General features: G+C 42.3%; 1 protein-coding gene across 11 annotated transcripts in view; it reads left to right on the forward strand.

Moving 5' to 3' along the window:
• The window catches only part of NRG1 (neuregulin 1), a 528,537-nt gene that overhangs the window by 328,525 nt on the left and 176,282 nt on the right, over positions 1-23,730 (forward strand). For 2 of the 11 annotated variants that reach the window (XM_081894121.1, XM_081894119.1), the window contains exon 1: positions 10,217-10,794. The exons of the other annotated variants lie outside the window; for them this stretch is intronic. In XM_081894121.1, the coding sequence (XP_081750247.1) occupies positions 10,647-10,794 (148 nt within the window). In that variant the 5' untranslated portion in view covers positions 10,217-10,646. Of the gene's footprint in view, positions 1-10,216; positions 10,795-23,730 lie in introns of those variants that run through there. 11 annotated transcript variants of the gene reach the window in all.

Here is a 23,730-nt window from a genome sequence, read left to right on the forward strand (position 1 = left end):
CCTTGACAGATACACCACATCATGTGGGTATAAACATGAGTGTTCCCCACACCACCATCCTTTTTGTACCACGTTGGGATTGTAAAACAAAATAAATTTGGTAAATATGATTCTTTTCATATTAGCTATGTCCATGTTGGCTTACAATCCCAACATAGAGAGATACCGTATTTTTTGCTCTATAAGACTCACTTTTTCCCTCCTAAAAAGTAAGGGGAAATGTGTGTGCGTCTTATGGAGCGAATGCAGGCTGCGCAGCTATCCCAGAAGCCAGAACAGCAAGAGGGATTGCTGCTTTCACTGCGCAGTGATCCCTCTTGCTGTTCTGGCTTCTGAGATTCAGAATATATTTTTTTCTTGTTTTCCTCCTCCAAAAAATAGGTGCTTCTTGTGGTCTGGTGCGTCTTATAGAGCGAAAAATATGGTACATGATAACCTGATGGAAAGGCAGAATAAAATCATCCTGGACTTCAATCTAGATGCCAAAAAAATGAGAGGCAAACATGGCAATAATTTATTTTCATCTATAAAGAACAAGTTATACAATTTTGGATGTGAAACCCAAGCAGAATAAAACATACGTATATGCATACCTATTATGCACATGGAGAGAGTGCAATATGATCAGTATGATATAAGGATTTACAAAATCAGTACATGGAAAAAATACTGAATTGGAATATGAACTCATAAGAACTGACCAACAATGATGAATGATGAAAAATATAATCAACATTGTCCTAACTAAATGCTCCCTCTTGCTTGTGGAGGTAGTTACATAAAACAAAGCTCATGACTTCTGTTATCAGCCATGTGTAGTGTGAACAAGCAGCTGTGCTGGTAAGTGAATACTCTTCTGCAAAATGGTGATTACAATAAGAAAAATCCTCACCACAGTGTTTCAGCATTTACAAATTGCTAATTGTCCGGTGCTAAAAATATTGGCAATATCTAAAGCAGTGTCAGTGAAGTTCCACTGGTGCAACAATGTTTCTATTTCCTTTCGTTCCCCCATCTTCTTGGGATGACCCCCCAACTCCCTGGAGCTTATTTCAAGGGTGCCCAGGGGGTGGGGCTGCAGGGGAAAGGGGGAGGGGAGTTCCATTCTGCAAATCTTGGGACGTTAGATACCACCCCATTAAGTAAAGAAGTCTTCCATCAAAGTTCTGGAGAGGCTGAGATCTGTGTATGTTCAGTTGGAAGTATATCCCATTAAATTCAATGGGGCTTTGCAGTTCTAAAGAGGCAGAAGTACATTGGACCACACAATTGCATGTGCCTTAGCTTAATAATACAACAACCAGTTATAAATGTATTTGATAAATGCAATCACCCCTTTCCACGATCAAGCACGTTTTTCGAATGACCAAAGATATATTTCACTTTATCTGAACTGGTTGGTAATGTGATTTAATTCATAAATTATTATTATATATATATATATATATATATATATATATATATATATATATGCAGGTTTTGGTGTCCTCGGGTGTCTTCCCGTGTAAAAGTTGGGGTGTCTAGGCGACGTTTCGACGAGGTCTCACTCGTCATCTTCAGGCTGGTGCTTTCGGCTTCTTCAGAGCTCTGTTCCAGTAACAAGAAGCCGAAAGCACCAGCCTGAAGATGACGAGTGAGACCTCGTCGAAACGTCGCCTAGACACCCCAACTTTTACACGGGAAGACACCCGAGGACACCAAAACCTGCATTCCTGTACCCGTGAAAATCTACGAAACCAATATATATATATATATATATATATGTCAGTACCTAACATTCCCTCATTCTAGCATTACCAACAAACAGAATGCAGAATGTGTCTCAGTAGCTAGAGACAGCCGAGGCAGTGAACAGGTTTAGCCTTTGCTCCAATGATATTGTCAACTGCACACTTTTACTGTACAATATCCCATATGAATGAATGATTTCCATTCACCTGTAGGGGCGAAAGTAGGGAACAAAACCAGCCTATCAATTGTTGGTTGGCTCTGTGATGGCAATCATTTTGGGAAATGCAATATGTCTTTGTCAGGGTAGTTCACGAAGGAAATCTTAACACTCAAATGATCCTTGAAGCATACATTTCTGTGTCTTGATAATGATGGGCATTTTCATCATTTTAAACAGCAGTGAACCCGAGCATTTCTGATTGTTTCAAAAAGAAACAATCTCTTTTAACCCTGCTGTGTACAGAGAAAAAATCAAACTTGTGGAAAAAATTAGCTATGAAAATCCTCACATCTGTTTTAGAATTATATTTATAAAGGCACACATTCAGCCAAACTATTTGCTGCTTACTGAGCACTGACCTCTTAAGGAAATAGAGAGATATTACATCTCATAATATAAATCCCCTTTCCCAGTGCCCCCACTCTGCAAATATTACTTAAGCTCCAATTTGTTTTCTGTTCTAGTTTAGATGATTCTGCATTTTGATAGCTCAGGAAATGATGTCACTGTATTATGTGCCAGGAATTCAAACACAACATGAAGATTGCAGAACTGGGTCTTATGTCATAATTTGTTTCTCTTTTAAAGCATTCTGCAGTCATATCCCCTGTTCATACTAACATATGAATTGAATTCACAGGATAGCTTCCAATTTGATGGATTCAATTTTTGCGACTGCTTTCTTTTTTCTCATCATACTGTAAATAATAATAATTCCGCTATTGGTTACCATAGTGAGATACAGTACTGCTAATTAAAGGTAATAAAGTTTCTTTGGTGTTCAGCAACTGTTGATTAATATAAAGGTAAAATGTCAGCTAAGCTAATTTAAGGGTTTTAACCTTCTTTACTTGAAAAATGCAATGGCATCTAATGTAACTCTGATTATTTTTTTCTTTTCTCTCCATGAGACCACCTTATCAAACTTGCAACTAGGTTGAATATTTTGTTAGTCTTTTAAAAGCAAATGGTAGTCTGCAGTTGCCAGAGTGTAGAAAAATGACCACCTTTTCTGCCCCAATTCAGTCTACAGCCCCACTTTTCTGTTACGTCAAAATCAGGAAACTTCTATTGCACTACAAACCAGGATCTTATCCGGAAGGTAGCTCAGAATTATCTCAAATGTCTAAACCACTGAGCCTCTTGGGCGTGCCTATCGGAAGGTCGGCAGTTCGAATCCCCGCGATGGGGTGGGCTCCTGTTGCTCCATCTCAGCTCCTGCCAACCTAGCAGTTCAAAAGCACTCCAGTGCAAGTAGATTAAAAGGTACAGCTGCGGCAGGAAGGTAAACAGAGTTTCCATGCGCTCTGGTTTCCATCACGGTGTCCCATTGAGCCAGAAGCGTTTTAGTCATGCTGGCCACATGATCCAGAAAGTTGTCTGTGGACAAATGCTGGCTCCCTTGGCCTGAAAGCAAGATGAGTGCCGCAACTCTATAGTCGCCTTTGACTGGACCTAACCATCCAGGGGTCCTTTACCTATATCATGTTGCCTCTTAGCATCCTGATTATCTGACAGTGCAATCCTATGTATATTTAGTCCAACATAAGGCACGTTATCTTCAAAAATGTTCAGGAGTAGGAACATTATTAAATTTAAGAAATCATGTATTATATGTAGCATCAGAAATGGAATACCATTATTATAGGGTCAAAATAAAAGCTGCTCTGCTAACTTATTTTAGACCGCTCTTCTGCTAATAGCAAGTTTGCACAACTTGTTTACATTACCCAAATGTTATAGGTCACATTACCGAAATGAGTGATTATCAGGCTGTGAGTCAGGACACTCTGATGTCCTACGACTATGAAAGGGGCAAGCCTTGAAAAAATAAACTATGTTGGTGTATACACCATTTGGTACACTCTGAATGTGGAGAACAACAGATTAAATGAGCACTGATACTCCCTTCTCTCTGCCAAAATAGGGATCTGACATCATCCTGTGTGAGACAGTAAGGATGAACCATGGCATGACTGACAGGTACACGGAAATCCCAGAAGCATCATCATTACCCAGAAAGCACAGTCTTAGCTTTGAATTCTGAATAACTGGGTAGAAGAGAGAGCAGGATACAGTGATGCATAACTAATCTATGTATCTGGCAAAGCGGATGTCTGGCTATTGCTTTGTGGGCTAGTCAAAAGAGTATACATATATCGTATTTTTCCGTGTATAAGACTATGCTTTTTGCTAAAAAAGGGGGCGTTGGGTGTCTTCTTATACATGGATAGTGAATGCAGAGGGGGGGACGTGCAATTAATGGCGGCAGCAAGCAGGAGATTGGCAGTGGTGATTGGGCAGGTGATTGGTGGCTACAACAAGGCCTGCTGGTGATTGGCTGTGACTGTAGCAGTTGGGCAGGTGATTGGTGGATGTGGCAAGGCGGGCAGGCGATTGGCAGCTGCGGCAAGTAGGCAGGTGAGCTGTCGGTGGCAGCAAGCGGGCAGACAATTGGCGGCTGCGACAAGGTGTGCGATCTGCAGTGGCTGTGCCAAGCGATTGTCAGTGGTGGGCAGGCGGGTGAGCGATTGGCGGAAGTGACCTCCTCCACCCCACTCCACCCCAAAAAGCTAAACAACTTAATTTCTTAATTTTGGATTAAAAAAAAATAGGGATCATATTATACATGGGGGCGTCTTATACACAGAAAAATACAGTATATTTCTTTCTAGATAGGTAATTGGGTTAGTCTGCTACAACTAAAACAACTGAGCCCTGTGTCACCTTAAAGATCAACAAATTTGTATGGCATAAACTTCCATGAACTAGAATCCAGTTCATCTATTAATCTTAAAACTCTCTCTCTCTCTACGTGCCCTATGTGTGAAAAGTATGAGAAACACGAGTCCAAGTACTAAAAGATAAAGTCACTCTAGCTTCTTACACATCTTGATTAAGAAAACAACACTTCTATGTAAATGCAAATGAAGTTCCATGTTAAAGCATGCATCACTCCTCGTTCAGGAATTATCTTAGAAATCTGAAAATGCTGACATCATTTACTGTTCTTATGACAACAAGGAACATACAATATGCATGCAATACTGGTCACTTCTTTTCTGAAATCACTTGAAGTTAATCAGATTAAGGTGTCAAATAACTTGTACTGATATCAAGATTTTATTCTCTTAGAATCCAGTCCACTACCTTCCCTTTCTAGAGGGTGCTGCGGATTTCTTTTCACTATTTATTTACCTAACTAGGAGATGAAACATAACTTGAAAAGAGACAACAGTGATGTCAGATTACTGCTAAAAGTATGTAAACTGCCATAGTTGTAGTCTTTTCAGCTACTGGCTGCCAATATGCTCTCGGACCCAAATCAAATGACTTGGGACCCAAATATTTGAAGAAGTGATTCTCCTTGCCACATCAAGCCTGATGATATGCTGAGACAGTCCTGCTAGTGGTGCTGTTGATGAATGAAGAGTAGTGTGCATGCGTTTGTGTGTTTATAATGTATTGCAGGGCCTTCTTGATGGTGGCACCCAGGTTATGAAATGCTATCCCCCAGGAGGTGTGATTGGGTTCCTCATTAGATAGTTTTCAATGTAGCCTTGAGACAGATCTCTTTGCTCAAATGCTTGATGTTACTCATGAGTCTTGTGCATTGTTGCATTTGTTTTATGAGCTGCCATTTTAATTTTTATTACTGGTTATGTGGTTATTGTATTTATTGTATTAATTTTCTGACTGCTGCCCTGGGATCTTAATGAATGCATGGTGGCTAATGAATTGAGTAAATAAGTAAATAAATAAACTCTAGGCAAAAACTGAAATACTAGTAAACCTGTGATTGTGGCACCAGGTGAGTAGATATTTTGCATGTCCGCCTAAGAATGGTATTGCTCGCTTTCCACATGATTCTTCTACAATTGCTAATGTTCACAAAAGCTGTACTTCAATCAGATAGTACACTAACACAATACAAAGGAGTGGGTTACAGAATCTCTTTCAACTACCAACATATGGCCTGGTTCATAGGATGTGTAGCAAGATTAAATCTGTTGCACCTAACAGAAACAGCTCATTCTAACACGGGAGAACTTGCTTTTTTGAGACCTTGGAGTGCGGCCCTGCAAATATTTACATGTGAACTAAACAAATGTCTTTCTTATACAGAGCTTTGGATCTAACCCAATTTGTGGGATGCATGATCAGGATCTACCTGTGTAGATCCTATATAATTTCTGCTAGCCTGTGGGGCTTCAGGCGATGGGGGCTAATCAGGAAAACAGCAAGGGAATAAAATATTGACCCACCCCCAGCACCACAGCCTCAAGCCAGTTCACACACACCAGAACACAACCAGCTGATCAGCTTTTATAACAAACAAATCCTAATTTCCTGATCAGAAATATCCTGACTCACATGTAGTTTGCATGCAGCATAGCCTTAGGTAGTAGTTGGTACTACTACTTTTATTCTATCTCACCTAAGTTTTGTGTTAATATTTTTTATTGATTGTAGTAGTTTTTAAGTGTTTTATTTTGTAGTTGTAAATAGTATGGTTGTGGGCTTTTAAAAGCCAGCTAGAGAATAGTAATAATGGGCAGTTATGCAAATTTAATAAATACATTAAATTAAATTACAGTGGTACCTCGGGTTACATACGCTTCAGGCTACAGACGCTTCAGGTTACAGACTCCACTAACCCAGAAATAGTACCTCGGGTTAAGAACTTTGCTTCAGGATGAGAACAGAAATCACACAGTGGCAGCAGCAGGAGGCCCCATTAGTTAAAGTGGTGCTTCAGGTTAAGAACGGACCCCCAGAATGAATTAAGTTCTTAACCCGAGGTACCACTGTACTGGGATAGATTGAGCTATGAAACAGCTCTGCATAGGGCAGTTTTATAAATAACTTTAATCAATAGGATGGTTCTATGAATGAGGCTCAGAATCTTTTCAGAGTATGGTATTTTCCCCAAAAGAATACTTTTTTATCCCGTGCTTTATTCATGTTAGACCAGGCTTCCTCAGCCTCAGCCCTCCAGATGTTTTTGGCCTACAACTCCCATAATCCCTAGCTAGCAGGACCAGTGGTCAGGGATGATGGGAACTGTAGTCTCAAAACATCTGGAGGGCCAAGGTTGAGGAAGCCTGTGTTAGACACAGCAAGTGATATACCACCCTAATACAATAGAAAAAGACAGAGATAACCTTGCTGTAGGGGACAGTTCCCTCCTCCTCAATCCCCAGTAATGTGTGCTGAAATTGATGTGTTGAAGGGGAGGGGGGGGATACAGAGTAAAGCTAGCTTTCTGTGGTTAGGAATTCAAAATGGAACAGGAGCTGTGGAAAAGAGTTATTAAACACCTTGCAGTGTTGCGTAGGTAGGTTACTGTGAGAATATCAAAACGTATGAAACAGTTATACTTGTTGGAGCAATTCTGTCATCAATAAAGGTGTACACCCACATGCATCATCAATAGGATTGCACTTTTAAGCTGAAATTCTAGAGACAGGAAGTACCATAAGTATCCCTGCTTTGGTTCAGGATGAAATCCACGGGGGGGGGGTGGACAACACTTTTGCCCCCACCCCAGTATGCCTAAAGAAACCTCAGCTGAGATCCATGATGTCACAAAATGGTGCATTCTGGAGACTGTATTAAGCATGACTTAATAAAGTAATAAATAAATAATGATCCACAGGTTCTAAAGCTCCCTTGCTCCCCTGTAACACCCACAAAATTGGCACAATTTTATGCAAGAGAGTGTGTGTTCGGGTGGGGAAAGGAAATTCTACTAAATGCATGGAAATTTCCATGCTGAGGAAAGATAAAGGATGAGAGAAGATGATGCAGTATTTAGAGCAACACAAGCATATGAATAAGTTTTTCTAAGTACTACAATGTGCCCTACAATAACCCTGTCGCTCAGTATTGCTATCCTCACATAGCAATCCTCACATAGGGAACCTTGCACGATATAGTAGTCCACCAAGGGAGCTTGTGGTTAAGAAGGTGAACTTTGAAACAAAAGCATTATGAGATTCACAGCTCACAAAAACCTCCAGTTTACACTGGGAAGTGTAATATTGTTACTCTGATTCTGTTTACTCATTGAGGCTTCTTCTAAATAAAATCATGTGAATTGCTGCCTTAGCCAAAAGGCAATAGTAGGTGCAGGTCTTCTGGCCTGATCCAGTTAGGCCTCCAAGATTTCCCGTAAAAGACCCAGACTAGATGAAACAACCCTTCTCTGTCTTTAAATTTTGGTCAAGGGCAAATAAGAGAACTGGACAGCCCTACTGTGCAAGCAGAGAGTGTTCAAACCCTTTCCGCTATTATACCAACACTTTCCCACTTACCCCTGGGAAAACATATGTGCCGGGCAGGGGTGCCAACTTAAATAAACTATTGGGAGGGAGGGAGAGCAGTTAAGTCCCGCCTTACATACCATAAAGAAGGCTGATCGCCGAAGAATTGATGCTTTTGAATTATGGTGCTGGAGGAGACTCTTGGGAGTCCCATGGACTGCAAGAAGATCAAACCTCTCCATTCTGAAGGAAATCAGCCCTGAGTGCTCACTGGAAGGACAAATCCTGAAGCTGAGGCTCCAATACTTTGGCCACCTCATGAGAAGAGAAGACTCCCTGGAAAAGACCCTGATGTTGGGAAAGATGGAGGGCACAAGGAGAAGGGAACAACAGAGGACGAGACGGTTGGATAGTGTTCTCGAAGCTACCAGCATGAGTTTGACCAAACTGTGGGAGGCAGTGGAAGACAGAAGTGCCTGGCGTGCTCTGGTCCAGGGGGTCACAAAGAGTCGGACACGACTAAACAACAAGAACAACATAATTGATCGCACGATGTGGTGTGCGCACACCATTTGAATGGCAGTGCCTGTCAACTTGGGGAGAGGGGCAGCCCCCTCAAATATTTTATTGGGAGTGGACGAAGGGCATAGAAAGCTAAGTGACAGTGGCCACCCTCACACCCATCTCTCTAGCAATACCAGCTAAAGAACAACAAGGCCCCTGGCATAGATTATATTCCTGCAGAACTTCTGAAGACCAACATTGGGTGGTGGGCCCCCCTGCTGGGGACAATATTCTCCCACATTGATTCAACAGGCCTATTTCCCCGAACAGTGAGCCGAGGAGATAATCATCCCATTTTATAAAAAGGGCCCCACATTGGACCCAGTGAGTTACAGACCTATTAGTCTTTTACCTACACCTAGCAAATTATATGCAAAACACCTCTATATCAAATTAACTAGTTGGATGGACGCTGAGGCCATCTTAGCAGAGGAGCAAGCTGGATTTAGGCAAGGCAGATCTACCATAGATCACTGTTTTGTCTTAGCACATCTTATTGACAAATACGCCAAGAAAACCCGTGGTGTCTTATATGCAGCCTTCATTGATTTGAAGGCTGCCTTTGATTCAATTTCTCTAGCCATACCCAACGGGAATATTTTATTTCAAATGGAGAAGCATTTAAAGCCCTAAATGGCCTCGGTCCAGTATACCTGAAGGAGCGTCTCCACCTCCATTGTCCTCCCCAGACACTGAGATCCAGCACCGAGGGCCTTCTGGCGGTTCCCTTGCTGCGAGAAGCCAAGTTACAGGGAACCAGGCACAGGGCCTTCTCGGTAGTGGCACCCGCCCTGTGGAACGCCCTCCCACCAGATGTCAAAGAGAAAAATAACTACCAAACTTTTAGAAGACATCTAAAGGCAGCCCTGTTTAGGGAAGCTTTTAATGTTTAATAGGTTATTGCATTTTAGTGTTTTGCTGGAAGCCGCCCAGAGTGGCTGGGGGGACCCAGCCAGATGGGTGGGGTAAATAATAGATTATTATTTTGTCACTGAGACCCCTGCATTCTGAGGTGACAGCCAATACACGGGTCTAGTATGGGGGGAGAGAACTAGGCCCGTGTCCTGTTAGGTTGTACTAGTTTTTTGTTTCCTTCGGAGTGTGTTTTTTGTGGGGGGTAAAGAAGAGACCCTGGCTAAGAAGCATTCCGTCCCCCCCCCCTATCACTGGTTTAAGAACTGCCTTATCCAGCTGCAACTGAAAGCACAAGGTGTTTCCCTCGGCACCAGCCGGAGCGCGTTTCTCGTCAAGCCCTGCCCGGCGTCGCTTTCCAGGCGCAGCTGAGGCGACCTCTGCCGGGCTCTGCCTGCCTCGGGAAGAGCGGCCCGCCGCTGCCGCCCCTCCCCGCCCGCCCGCCCACATTCCCACACCCTCCTTGCCCCCAGGGGCTGGACGAGGCTCCTCCTGTCCCCGGCAAGCGGTGCTTGCTTGCCTGCCTGCTTGCGTGCGTGTGGGTGCCTGGGGCGGGCAGAAAGGAATCCCCCCCACGCAACTTTTCCTTCCTCCTTTTCGCTCCCCCTCCAAAAAAGAAAAGACAAACCCAAAACGCGGAGGGGGGGGAGGCAGAGTTTGAAACCAAGCGAGAACTCCTTGCGCCGAGTTTCCTCTCTCGCAGCAGTCCGAGGGATGGGAGCCAGGGCAGCAGAGTGAGAGCCGCCGAGGCAGCTGCGGGCGCGCAAAGAGGAGCGGAGGAAAGCGCGGGGGGCTCAGCCACCCCCGAAGAAGCCAAAGCGGAGAGGAGCCGAGAGAGGAAACTTCTTCTCGCTCGCGACTGGAGGATCGCTCGCTCCGTCCGCGCGCCGTTGCCAGAGAGGAGCGAAGGTTGCGGAGGCGCAGCGGCGGCAGCAGCAGCAGCAGCGCTGGACATGAGCGAGTCGCGCCGGCGGGCAGCGGGGAAGGAGCGCGGGGCCGCCTCCGCCTCGCCGCCGCTCGAGGGTCCCGCGAAGAAGCGGAGAGGCAAGGGCAGAGGGGGCGCCGGCCGGAGAGGCGCCGCGCGCGAGGAAAGCGGGCCAGGTACGTCCTCCATGGAGGCGAGAGAAGGAGACGTGAAAGTGCCTGGGCTGGGGTTGAGCACACAGGTGGCGGCGGCGGCGGCGGCGGCGAGGGGTAGCTGCTCCGTCCCGGGGGGGGGGCTCTTTCTATCTCTCTCCCCCCCTCCGCCCCACAAAACTTTTCTCCTTCCTACTCTGGGGGGAAGGAGGCGAGAGAGCTTCTGCTCCCAACTTTTGGGGGACCCCGGAGCGTCCCCCACTCTCCTTCGGCCTATTCCTTTCTACCAACATTGCTGGGTCTGTGGAGATACTCGGTTTCTCAAGTCCTGGCCCGCCTGCAGCTGCGCGCCTAAGTCAGGTGCCCGTCCAGGTGGCGAAGGAAAGCAGGCGCGCGAGGTTATCCTCGTTACTTGGCAGGACAAGTGCAGGCGAGTAGCTTTAGGGAGCTGCTGCACGAATCCCTTTGGAAGGGGTCGGCTCCTGATGAGGGGCGATGTGTATTTACCCTTTGATACGACTCCTTTTCCTCTTGGGTTGAGGGATCATGTCTGAACAAGTCTGGCTCTCTTCTCCCCACCCCCACAGCCTAGCCTTCCTGCGTACCTTTTAAGCCACCAGCCCTAAAGTAACTGGCTAGGGAGCAAGCCACGTTGCACCCAGCAGAACTTTTGATTACGCATCCTAAGGATTGCGCCACACAGGGACAAGGAGCCAGGGAACCTATTCTTACCCTTCAGCATCTTTCAGGTATCTGGTGCATAACACCTGGTACAGTTACCTCACTTGGATGCATTGCCATCATCCCATAATGTGTTCTAGCCTCCCTTCTGTATTCACAAAGTGATAAAAGTATGAATTGATCCCATTTGTTACCTGCCTTTTCCCTTTATAAGCTCTGGGCAACATATTTGAGATGATCTCGTTTTTGTTCCCTTAGCCCCTTGAGGAAGATGGTGACTTGGCCAGGCTTACCTGTGCAGCATAACTCAATGTGGGATCTGCCTAAATCATACTTGGAGGAGACCCTTTGAAATTAATGGACTAATAAGTCCAGTTACTTCGTTTGATTAGGTCATGACTCTTTCAGGTCCATTGATTTCAGCAGGTCTACTTTGAGTATGACCTAGCGTGATCCCATCTTTAAGGATTTTGACTCTACTATGCCACTTTTGACTTTTCTCCAGTTTTTATATATTTCTCTGGATGAAGTAGGAAGAGTCTCTGATTACGCATGCAGAGCCACAGGTAGCAGCTCCAATTTAATTAGCACATAGTTACAGAAATGTGTGGATTGTGTGCATGTGGTGTGTTACTCCAGTTGTTGAGGGCACAAAGTGGACATTGCCATATCAATGCATTCTTTTGGTTAAGGTTTGGACTCTAATAACTGGATAAATGTGGAAGAAGAGGAGACTGATCATTCTTAAGAAGTGATGAATTAAAAACCACCAACACTGCCTCTCTTATACCCATTATATCCATTAATACTTTGCTAGTGGCATATAAATTTTGCATTAAAAACTGGGCTAGAGCACTGCAAATGCTACACTGTTGGGACTCTTCCAGAAATAGTTCTAGCTGCACAACACCTGTAATGTGCTACTGAAAACCCTGGTAAGATTCAGCAGTCTTTTATTCAAGAAAATACGTGGTTTTGTGAGAATATAGTATCTCGCAAGTCAACTGGCACCATAGTAGACAATAACACTGGGGAGGAAATCGGCTGAAACATTTACTTGAAAGTCCCATTAATTTCAATGCTTTTACTTCAAACAAGTGTGTTTAGGATTGCAGCCAAAGTGCATTTCATCATTTCCAGTGAGATACAAAATCAGTAAAGTGATCCTCAATTGCATTTACTTCTGTGTGACTTTAAACCTTGAAAAGTCATAACTCCAACATAATTTTGCAGCACAGTCCCATGAGTTCAGTGAGACTCCTCCCAGGATTGTAGCATTAGTCTGATAGAGAGAGCTGATGGGGTAGTTAAGCATGGGAGCGGGGAGGTCCTTGTTTGAAATCTCACCTCAAACTCCTGGTAGCCTTGGAGAAACAATATTCTCTTAGCCTCAGCCCTGCATTTACAGTAGGGAGATAATACAGATCTATCATTCCGGACTGAAATGATTTAAGTTAAGCACTTTGAACGTTTGAAATGTGGCATATAAATGAGAAATACTATTTTTATATTTTGTGTATTGTATTTCCTGAGGCCAAAAACAGCACTTGCCCTTTTATTGGGTTTATTCTTAATTTTTTCAGGTTCACAGATGTGGATTCCAAAATACGTTAACTTAAGGAAGTTCATCTGACCCCTCCTTCACCCTCCAGTTCCCTAAAAAGTCTCTTTGTAAGGGGGGGCTTCCAGAGCATTGCAGGAAGAAGAGAGTGCTGGGTGGCAGGAAGAGATGGGAACTTTCCATCCATGAGCTTCTTGGGAGCTATGCCACAGTGTGACTTAAAATGTTATTGTGTGACAGCCCAAATTCTGTCCCAGGCAAATTCTGCCCAGTGTAGGTAAGCAGTCTTTCTGTCGGCAGGCAATGGAGTTTAGAAGTCGCACGATGTCAGTCTCCATCGTACTGGAAGTTTGATAGGAACCGTATCAATATGAAAAACTGTTTAATTGTCATGATTTATAACTTACAAGGCTGGGGAAACTTAATGATAAAAAGTAAAGCTGCAAAAGGAGCTGCCTTTTAATTTAGAAACTCATAGATTTGCTCACAAATCCAAGCCCCTTTTTAAGGCGTTCAACTTATGGTTAACACCAACGCACAAACAGAGAGTCGGGTTGTACTGAGTAGCCCCTCCCACTGGTGTATGTGTAATAGGCTGAACATCTGGAGTGAGATACTTTGGTGTCTACAGACTGCCATGTGATCTGGAATCCCAATTGCTTAGGTTCCAGATTGTATAGAAGCTCGTTTAGGAGAAAGCTACTACTCACTTCAGTCACTTGGACACAGAAACACCCAGAAGAGGGTCTAAGGCAGGGTGGTCCAACACGTGGCCCTTTTCTTTGGGCAGCCCTTGGCAACATTTGACAACCCCCTCCCAGCCCTTGTGCTGCCTTCCCAAAGCCAGGTGAGCAAAAGCACTAGGCTTGGGGAAAGAGGCATGTGGACTCCTTAAAGCCTAGTTAGCATTTTCCTAGCTTTGGGAAGGAGGCGGAAGCGCTCTAGGCCCCTGCGAGGAGCCTTGCACCCCTTCCCCAAGCCTTGCCCCCAAAGCCTAGCTTTGGGAAGGAGGTGAAAGGGCTGGGGGGGTCACAATTTTGGCCTCACCCCCCCCCCAGGCGATACAAGGCAGTGTGCAGCTGGTGGGTTCCGTGTCAAAGTACTCTTGCAACCCACTTGATATGAAAACTTGGGCCACTCTGGTCTAAGCAGTGCAATCCTACTTCTTGCTTATGTATTGGTGTTAAGCTTTAGTAGCATGGCCAGGTAGGTTCATGTCTCCAACACTCATCACTGAACAACTTTGAACTGGCAGTTTCTTGTCAAATAATGAAGGGGGTATAGATATAGATATAGATATAGCTTTCATTGCACTCTGTTTAATGTAAATACTAAATTGGTAGACTTCAGTGTATTTTGAGGTGTTTTGAGACAGACTGCCAGTAGGACCAAGCTGTTTATATTAATGCCAGGAAGAATATGTAAATACTGTATTATGCCAATAGATGGTCACTATAGAGGACCTTGGGGAACACTTCTAGATAAGGGGCACTTTTTAATGGAGTTTTCTCTTTAGGAACAGCTTTGCAAGATAATGTTGTAAAATACTGCCCTCCCCTGTTGTTTTCTCAAACTGTGTTAATGTAATAATGCCAACATTGCAAAAGCCGATATGCCATTCTACTAGGTGGTAAGCAAATCCATGGGGACAAGTTGATTTGATCCTGAACCTAATATACACCTATAATCTTGTTTGTTTTGAGGAAACAGTATGTTACTAAATACTTCTTTATATTAAACAAAGGCGGGAGAGATGTCACTCTTTTGCCTTAAGCAGCTTTTAAGTTGTAAGCTGAAAATATTTTCAGATAGTATTTTTTATTATTCTTCTTACGTTTCATGATATCATTTTTAGGTGACGGCAACAGATACTGCTGCTAAGTAATTAAATCTATGGAAATAAAGTTCTGAAATAAGCAAGCTTATTTAGAACAGCAGTTTATATATCCTCTGTGTTTTTAAGAAGTGCAGAGCAATGGAGAATTAACCATTTAGAAAACAGAGTGGGTTATTAGATAGGATACAGTATTGTATGTATGGAAGGAAGGGACCATTATACAAGGAATGCAACTACTTATCTTCAGAAGGTTGAAAATCACAGAGTAAAAACCTTTAAAACTAAAAAAGATACGCAATTGAAATTAACTAATCAGACAATAGAAAAATTCAGCAATTTTATCAATCTGGAAAAAGTTAATAACTCAGATTTAAGCCTCCATTCTAAATCCATCATTTGGAAGTAAGTCCTGATTTTAGTGTTGGTTTGAGGTCAATAGCGTGCAAGAAACAAATGAGACAGTTCTAAACCCTTGCTGTTTCTGCAAAAGAACAACAAACAAGCTGTAAATTCTTGACAATGCTTGTAAAACCTTTGTTAGCCACAGATAAACAGTTCAAGTTAGATACGTTGAAACTAGAAGGCAGTGCAATAGTTTGAGCACAGGATAATTTGTATTGAGACATCACTCCAACCAAATTGATCTGAATGCTAATTACAGATAGGTAGCTGTGTTGGTCTGCCATAGTCAAAACAAAACAAATTCCTTCCAGTAGCTTCCAGTTGAATGCTAATGTTACCCAAGAAGATGATCTATTTTAAATTGACAGTTCTGAAGGCAAGTGGATGTCAACTTGTAGTTATTCATCTTTGGACATGACATGGTATGCTCAGATGGTTTGGTGCATGCAAGCTTAGCCATAAAGTGTACCTAGAACATTTTCAGATAATGTTTTGAAAGGTTTGTTGAGTGTTCAAGTAGGAAGGAGACTTGTCTCTCTTTTTACAGTAGTTTTGATTGATCTACAGCTACAATATTTCTAAACAATGTTCATAGGCTTTACAGATGCACCTAGCCACGGGACGCTAGCGTTGGTACACACACATTTTCATTTATATAAATAAGGGAGCATTAAAAGTTCATGTAAGCAAAAGAGACTAACAAACTCATCTAGTTATCCCTGAATACAGCTGTGCTTTTGCTGTTTTCCAGAACTAAGTAGGGCATCTCATATGTACATAGTTCACAGGATCACACCCATTCAAAATATAAAAGAATTAAATACTTTTTCTAAGCAACTAAAAGCTAATGACTTGTGCCAAGTTGCATCATTTGCTCAGTTTTATGTACTAGCATGGTCAAATGTACTCAAACGCTAAACTTAGTATTAAAAACAAAACAAAACACCAAAAGCCTATGCCTGTTTTAACTATAAACATATTTCTTTCCTTTTGAGGGAGAGGGAAAGATTAAGTATCATTAAATATGACACTCCAACGGCACTGCCTGATATTCCAATAAAACTGAAGAGGGGAAATCTGACAAAGCAGGTGAAAGAGCAGACTATGCTGCAGGGGCCTAGTATGAAAGAATACTTTGAAAACATTGCATTTGAAGTTGTATACCTGTTGTATCCATCTGGGCATATAATGTGTTTGATAGATGCTGCTGAAATCCAGACAATCCATTTATGCATGCACAAAACACTCCGCACATGCATAAGAATATTTTTCTTCCTTTTTTGACCCAAGACCCTCACCTCCCACTCATGTAAATGTTACAAGGACTTCACAGTACCACTAAATGGGAGGGGACATGTTCTATCAGAAAAAAGGGAACTTGCTGCACACATGGCCTTTCTTGGGCCACAGCCATTCCTAGTTAGCATGCAAGTTCTCTTTTCTTTTAGCTTGTCCTGTTCTTCTGTGCTTAGAGGATTTCCTTAAAATTGTAGCCATCAGCTTCTGTATTCCTCTTGCCAGTTGTTTCCATGAGATTCCTGGCTCTCTCCCCAAGATGAAATGTAATAGTTGTGGGGAGGTGACACACCTTTGATTCTGCCAAGAGTTATAGGAATGACTGAAAACACATATATCCCAGGATATTCAGGTAAGCAGAGATTTCATTTGTCATCTCAAATTCTTAAACCTTTTCAGGTATTCTGGAAAAATATAACATGTGAGAGGGGCTGTCGGAATGTGTGTGCTAGGTGCATTGCTCTCTCCTATCTGGGAGCCAGTGCGGTATAGTGGTTAAGAGCGGTAGTCTCGTAATCTGGTGAACCGGGTTTGCTTCCCCGCTCCTCCACATGCAGTTGCTGGGTGACATTGGGCTAGTCACACTTCTCTGAAGCCTCTCAGCCTCACTCACCTCACCCTGTGTTTGTTGTGAGGGAGGGAGGGAAAGGAGATTGTTAGCTGCTTTGAGACCAGTGGCGTAGCATGGGTTGTAAGCACCCGGGGCAAGGCAAGTAATTTGCGCCCCTAACCCGTGGATTTGCGCCCCCTAACCCTAACCCCCAGATGTTGCGCCCGATGCAGCCGGCCCCCCCTGCACCCCCCATGCTACGCCACTGTTTGAGACTCCTTAAGGGGAGCGAAAGGTGGGATATCAAGTCCAAACTCCTCCTCCTCCTCCTCCTCTTCTTCTTCTTCATCTTCTTCTTCTTCTTCTTCTAACACTTTCTATGAGTTGGAAGATGACCGTATGAAATGGGAAGCCCACTTCTGTTTGTGTAGGGCTCCCCATGTGATGTGCAACTCTGGGTTTTCTACAGTTCTGCACCATGTGGGGAGCTGCCATAAATACAGGAGGATTCTTCCTTGCACTGGGACAAGAGTGGAGCCAGCACACTCATCTCCTTGAGCTTCCTCCATGAGCTATGTTTTTGAATGCCTGAATAGACCTTGAGCATTTTTGTGTTTCTATTTGTAGGGTTGTCATATGTCCGGAATATTCCGGACACAGCCGGTATTCAGCCCTCGTAAAAAGCTCGACAACTTTTGTGTCCAGGTTTTCACTTTTTGAAATACGGCAGCCTTTATTGGTTGTATTTCAAGTTATTTCAGTGACACAGATATAAGGGGTGGGATTCAACTGGGTTGTTGCATGCGTGGAACAAGGTCCATTAGATTCAGTGCCCCTCGCACCTCACCCTTTCAAACTCCTGGGACCCCTTTATTTTGTGCTTTGGGGGAAACCCCACAAAAGGCTTAGGGAGCATGTGTGGAGTGGAGAAAGGGGAACGTTTCATTGCAAAAGAGGACCTTGTTCCATGTATGCATGCTCCACTTGTCCACCTAAGTTCTTTAAACTCATTTCTTAAAAATACAGTTTTCTTTAGCCAATTGGGGAAAAGTCACTTTAAAAATTGCAGATTATACATAGATTTTCTTACTCTGTTCCATGGTGAGATCCTTTTGGAATATGGATTAATAAAGGCATTCAGTTATTTATTGGTGGCTTCCTAGCTATCATGCAGACACCCCCAAGTAGTAAAATGTGCGTTGAAGAAGGCTTGAGTTCCACACAGCTCTCTCTACAGCTGACTGAGTGGAGAAACTAGTCATGTGAATCCATCCATAAAATGTCTATAAAAAATTAACTTATGAATCAAAGGGGATGGTTAATAAAACCATTTTTGTAGGCCTTGGAATTGTTTGGTCATTTTACGTAACGGGTACTAGGTAAGGGGCACTATCTCAGGTTCAGTGGAGCTTGAGTTTCATTGAAATCAGTGACACATGACATAATGCCGTACATATGTCACTGTTTGAGAAAGCTTGCACTTAACTTTTCCTTCATCTTCATATATGAGATTATATGATAGTATAGGGCACATTCCAAATATTTGATGTAATATTTCTAGGACCATTTGCAAAAGCAGAGATATTTAGTGTAGTCGTCAGCAGTCACCACTTCCAGACTGAAGTTTTCTTCTTTCCTCCCCTGCTAAGCTACTCAGTTAGGGAGTGGTGGCACGTTGGAAGTGATTCTGGGTTACTGCAGTTCCTTTCTGTAGCTTGATACCTTATGGAAGGGGAGTTCTCCATTGTTCCACCTGTTCATTCAGCACAGTGCAAGCAGTAGATAGTCTGTGTGCATCTTCCAATTTCTGTTGTAGTACTAACAATTTAGGAAGAATGTAAAACCATGAAGACACCCCATTAACTTTCTTATTCCCTAGAAGTCCTTTGTGGGCCCTATTGTGTTAGTTTTCCCCCCTTTCTTTTTTGTTGACTTCTTCCAGACAATGGATGACCCACCTAGCTACTTACTCGAAAAAGTTTCAAACCTACCCATCCCCTCAAAGAGGTTCAAGATAAGACCTTATGCTCTAATCAAGTTGGATATCAATTTTGTCCACCATTACTATAGACCCACATATTTTCTGTGACTCTTTCTATATTGAAGCAAATGTTCATGTTCTCTTAGGCATCTACCTGTTTGTATGCAAGAGAGAGGAGACATACTAATCAAATAATGCTAATTGTGGCAGCGTATCAGCAATACCTCTTAAGGACTAAGCAGGATGGTATAGTATGGATTTGTGTGCAGACCTGCAGTTGATACAATTTTTAGTGGAATGGATGCATACATATATTTGATTCATGGCTAAAACTGTTCATTGTAGCAGGTCAATAAAAGACTTCAGTTCTGTGTTTAGTATTTTACTCCTGTTTGCTATAGCAATCTTGAATTAAACATTAGGTTACACAACATTGTTATACAGTGGTACCTCAGGTTAAGAACTTAATTTGTTCTGGAGGTCTGTTCTTAACCCGAAACTGTTCTTAACCTGAGGTACCACTTTAGCTAATGGGGCTTCCTGCTGCCGCCGTGCCGCTGGTGCGTGATTTCTGTTCTCATCCTGAAGCAAAGTTCTTAACCCGAGGTACTATTTCCGGGTTAGCAGAGTCTGTAACCTGAAGCGTCTGTAACCCAAGGTCCCACTGTATTAAGTGTGATGGCATAAGATACAACTCTAACTTTGTGAGGCAACAGCTCCTTTCTTACAGAAAATATGCATGCATGGTCAACAGTAGTCCAAAGGGGGAGAAAAACCAACTTCTAAGCACTTTTCTGAATTAGTAGTAGTACGTACATTGAAATAAATGTCAGACTTTAATGTGAGCAAATGTAGAAGCAGGGTTTGTTGCTGTGTTTTATTTGTTGCTAATACTTCTCTTGCCCTCAAATGTTCTTGAACAAATGGATTTAGCTTGGCTTGTTCTTAAATCCGGAAAAAATTGCGTCTCCATTCAATGGGACATATTAACACTTGTAAGTACAGGTGGCGGAAAAACTGAGAGGCTTGGAACTGCAAATCAGTTGACTCCTTCTCTCCAAATGATATCATCAAACTGTTATTCTAACCAAGTTTGTAAATAAGCTCAATAGTTTTGCTGGGTATCTTTGAACTTTAGCAGAGTGCCCAGTGTAGGCAGTTAAGATTCACCATGTCTGGTTCTGGAATTGTATATGCTAGATTTCTGTAGGTGAAGAATTGCATATATGCTGCAGTTCTGTACGTGTATATCTCACAACAAGACCCTTTGAATTCTGAGCAGATACGTACAGGATTACACTGTAACGGTTTCAAATTTTTAGCCTCAAGGAGAGGGTATACCAAATCATTTGCTAAGAAAAAGCAGCCTGTTGAATTGACAAATACACTTAAGCCTATAAACATAATTCAGTGTATTCTACTTGTGCCACAAATAAAACTTTGTAAAGAGGTTCTTATAATACGCAAAAGTTGATGTAGTTTACTCTAGATAGTAGTAAATCTGATCTAAATATACAGGTCGTGGGGAGAGAGTAGAATCCCGGGAGGTAGACAATACGTTATATAGACTTTATGGCAAATGCTTGCAACCAAATCAGCTCCATGTGTACTGATTTCTACTTTGCATTCAGTCTCTGTGTTGGACAAATTTGTCTCCATGCTTCATGCTGATACCAGGCTCATACAACAAACCATAGAGTGCAAATCACAGGTGTATGGCGGTCTTAGAAGCCGCAGTTCCAATAATATTTATCACTTTTATTCATGTAGAAGTATTTAAGCTCAATGGAAATTACAAGTAAATTTGTTCATAGTAGGAACCCAACTGCTTATCAGACTTAGACTGGACAGAACACAGTTTTTCCTTCTGTCTGGTATAAGTCCAAGGTAACTCCAGTGATTCATCATATGCATGTGGTTTGCATTTCCTTGAAACCAGTGAATACTCCTTGACCACCAAATGTGTTATAATATTTCCATTATAAATACAATTCAGGGGGGAATATGAAGCGAGAGGGTTTAGGAAAAAAAGGGGAAAGGATTGTAAAATGACAAGAGCATATCTGGAATCATAAGTTGAGGTTGTAGGAGTGCCAGCAACTAATCACCAAGTAACAGAGCATCCTCGTGTCTATCAGCATAAGACAGAACATAAGTGCATTTTGAACAATTCCTCTCCAGGGTATGACTATGCAGTCAAGTGCGCTTTGTCAAATCCCTACTCTACATACCTGCCCACTTGTGAGATCACAGTAAAGTTTACTTCACTATTAGTCTGAATGAGCCAGGTTCTCAGTATAATTGTATTATTTATATGATGAATTTAGGATTAACGTAGGAGTGGCTGGGGAAAGCCAGCTAGATGGGCAGGGTACAAATAAATTATTATTATTATTATTATTATTATTATTATTATTATTATTAGCCACTGTGTCTCCTGAATATTCAAATATGAGGGAAAGCTTAAGGGAGTCTGAAGATGGCTGGAGGGGGTGGGGTGGACTAAAAAATGAATGGTTGTCAAAAATGGATATATGGAAAGTAATAAAATATACTGTGTGTGGCCATGGAAGATGGACCTATAGATAATTGATAGAAGCTAGGTGGGTGAAAGATTTAATTGTGAGCATCACCACAGCCATCAGCAAAAACTGTTTGCTGACTCCTTAAGAGATGCATTAGACATTGGGAAATCTAACTGAATTGTCACTGGCTTATGTACTCAAATCCGCTCAGGCAGTTTCCTGTAACTAAATCAGTCAACTAATGATAAGCAACTGCTGGGTCCTCTTTAAATGTTAGAAGAAAGATGTGTCATGTCGATAATTGCTGAAGAGGCCAACTTACATGATCTGGTAAAGGTATGTCTAATGATAACCTCTTTTTGATACTTCTGTTAATATATTACATCAAACTTTAAAACTCAGTTTTAAATCTCTTTATATCTGAGTTTGGAGTGGGGGGGTTCATTTTACTTGAGCCGAGGGCATTCCTGAGATGGAAAAGTAATGCACACTCCCATATAATAAAACAATAGATAGTGGAACTGGCAACACTGCTTTTGTCTCCAATCCTATATGAAGCAAGGTACCCAAAGCCGTTCTTATTTATTATGGAAGTGCTTTCTAGAATGGCACTGTCATGGAGTATTGGGACGTGGAAGGCTGCATTCTGGCCAAATTACCAACTAGTATGAAGCATCAGTGGTATTCTAGCTGCCTATACATTTCTAAGCCAAATTCAGAATTCTGGTTTTAATGTACAGGACCTTGTATGCCTCAGGGCCCAAATCCTGCACAGAACACCTCTCCTAACATGAACCTATCTACACTATGTTCATCACCTGAGGTCCTTCTCCATGTGCTCCTTTTTTGAGACATCTAAATGGTCGTAACATGGGAGAGTGCTTTTTCAATTGTGCCCCCCTCCCCCCCAAGCTATGGAATGCTCTTCCTAGTAAGCCATCTGTCACTGACTTTAATGTCTTTTCAGTTCCACGTTAATACACTCTTTCCAGGCATTTGGTGGATTGCGACAAGTTACACTACTGTTGATATTTTTAATCTGTTGGTGGTGGTGTGGTTCTTGAGGTTGTTGTTTTGTTAGTGTATTGGTTTCTATGTGTTCTAACACTGTATTTATTGTTTCTGAGTCATTTAGCCTTTTTTTTTTTAATTAGGCGACTAATGTAACAAATAAGTCAAATTAATAATATAGAAAGCTGAGGGTCTTTAAATCTGTTACACCCAAAACCCCGACTTTATTACTGTCTTCCATTCTGAGTACATGTCACAACCAGGCTTGCCTTCCGTTTCACCCCAGTATAATACTCTGATCAGGCCTCTATGTGCATTTTACAGGCAAAAACTTACAAATTGTAGAGCTATACCCTTCAGTTGGGAGTTAGCAGTGTGGACTTGAGAGAGCACAATTAGCAGCTTTTGGCTGGAAGGTAGAGAGTGTTGATTCCTGATAAAAAGCAATTGCCTTTTATTTTAGGATTTTCATCAGCTCGTAAGATACGATTGTGCTTTCTTATTATGCCAGCTAGTTTAGAAATAATTATTTTCTAAGTTTATTTAACTGATTGCAGTTTGTGTTGGGCCAATAAATCTAGTTGTTCAGTTAATTACAACTGGTGTGGTCTGATCCAAGGCTTTTCTAATTAACCTACTTATCTAAACCAAGCCAATATCCTTTAAGAGTGAATGAGTGCTGACCTCTCTTGGAGAGTTAGGTGAGCAGAGATTGGGAACTGACAAAATGATGACTCAATCCACTAGTGAGACTTTTCCAGCCCATAGCAATGGAGTACTGCTGCTCTGGTGGCCTCATTTATTGTTGGTTTAGTCCCAGTCATAAATGTGGAGAAATTAGACCCTTGTTTGGCTCTTCTAGTGACCTCTGGGGTGCCAAGATTAGAAGACTCTCCAGGACCCAATGCAGATGCAAACAGGTGAAGGCTGATCATTTACATAGACCATTAAAGATAAATGTTTTAATGTTATGTTTTTACCTAAGGTCATAATAAAAAGTTCTTCTACTACTTAAACATATGAAGTAGATAACCAAGGAGGAAGAGGTGATTTTTTTGTAGTTGGTTTTACCATCTTACTTATCTTTATTCATTTCAACAGTTAATGTACAGCTTA

Source organism: Podarcis melisellensis (genome assembly GCF_964234715.1).
Source record: "Podarcis melisellensis genome assembly, chromosome: 17".
Taxonomy (NCBI): Eukaryota; Metazoa; Chordata; class Lepidosauria; order Squamata; family Lacertidae; genus Podarcis; species Podarcis melisellensis.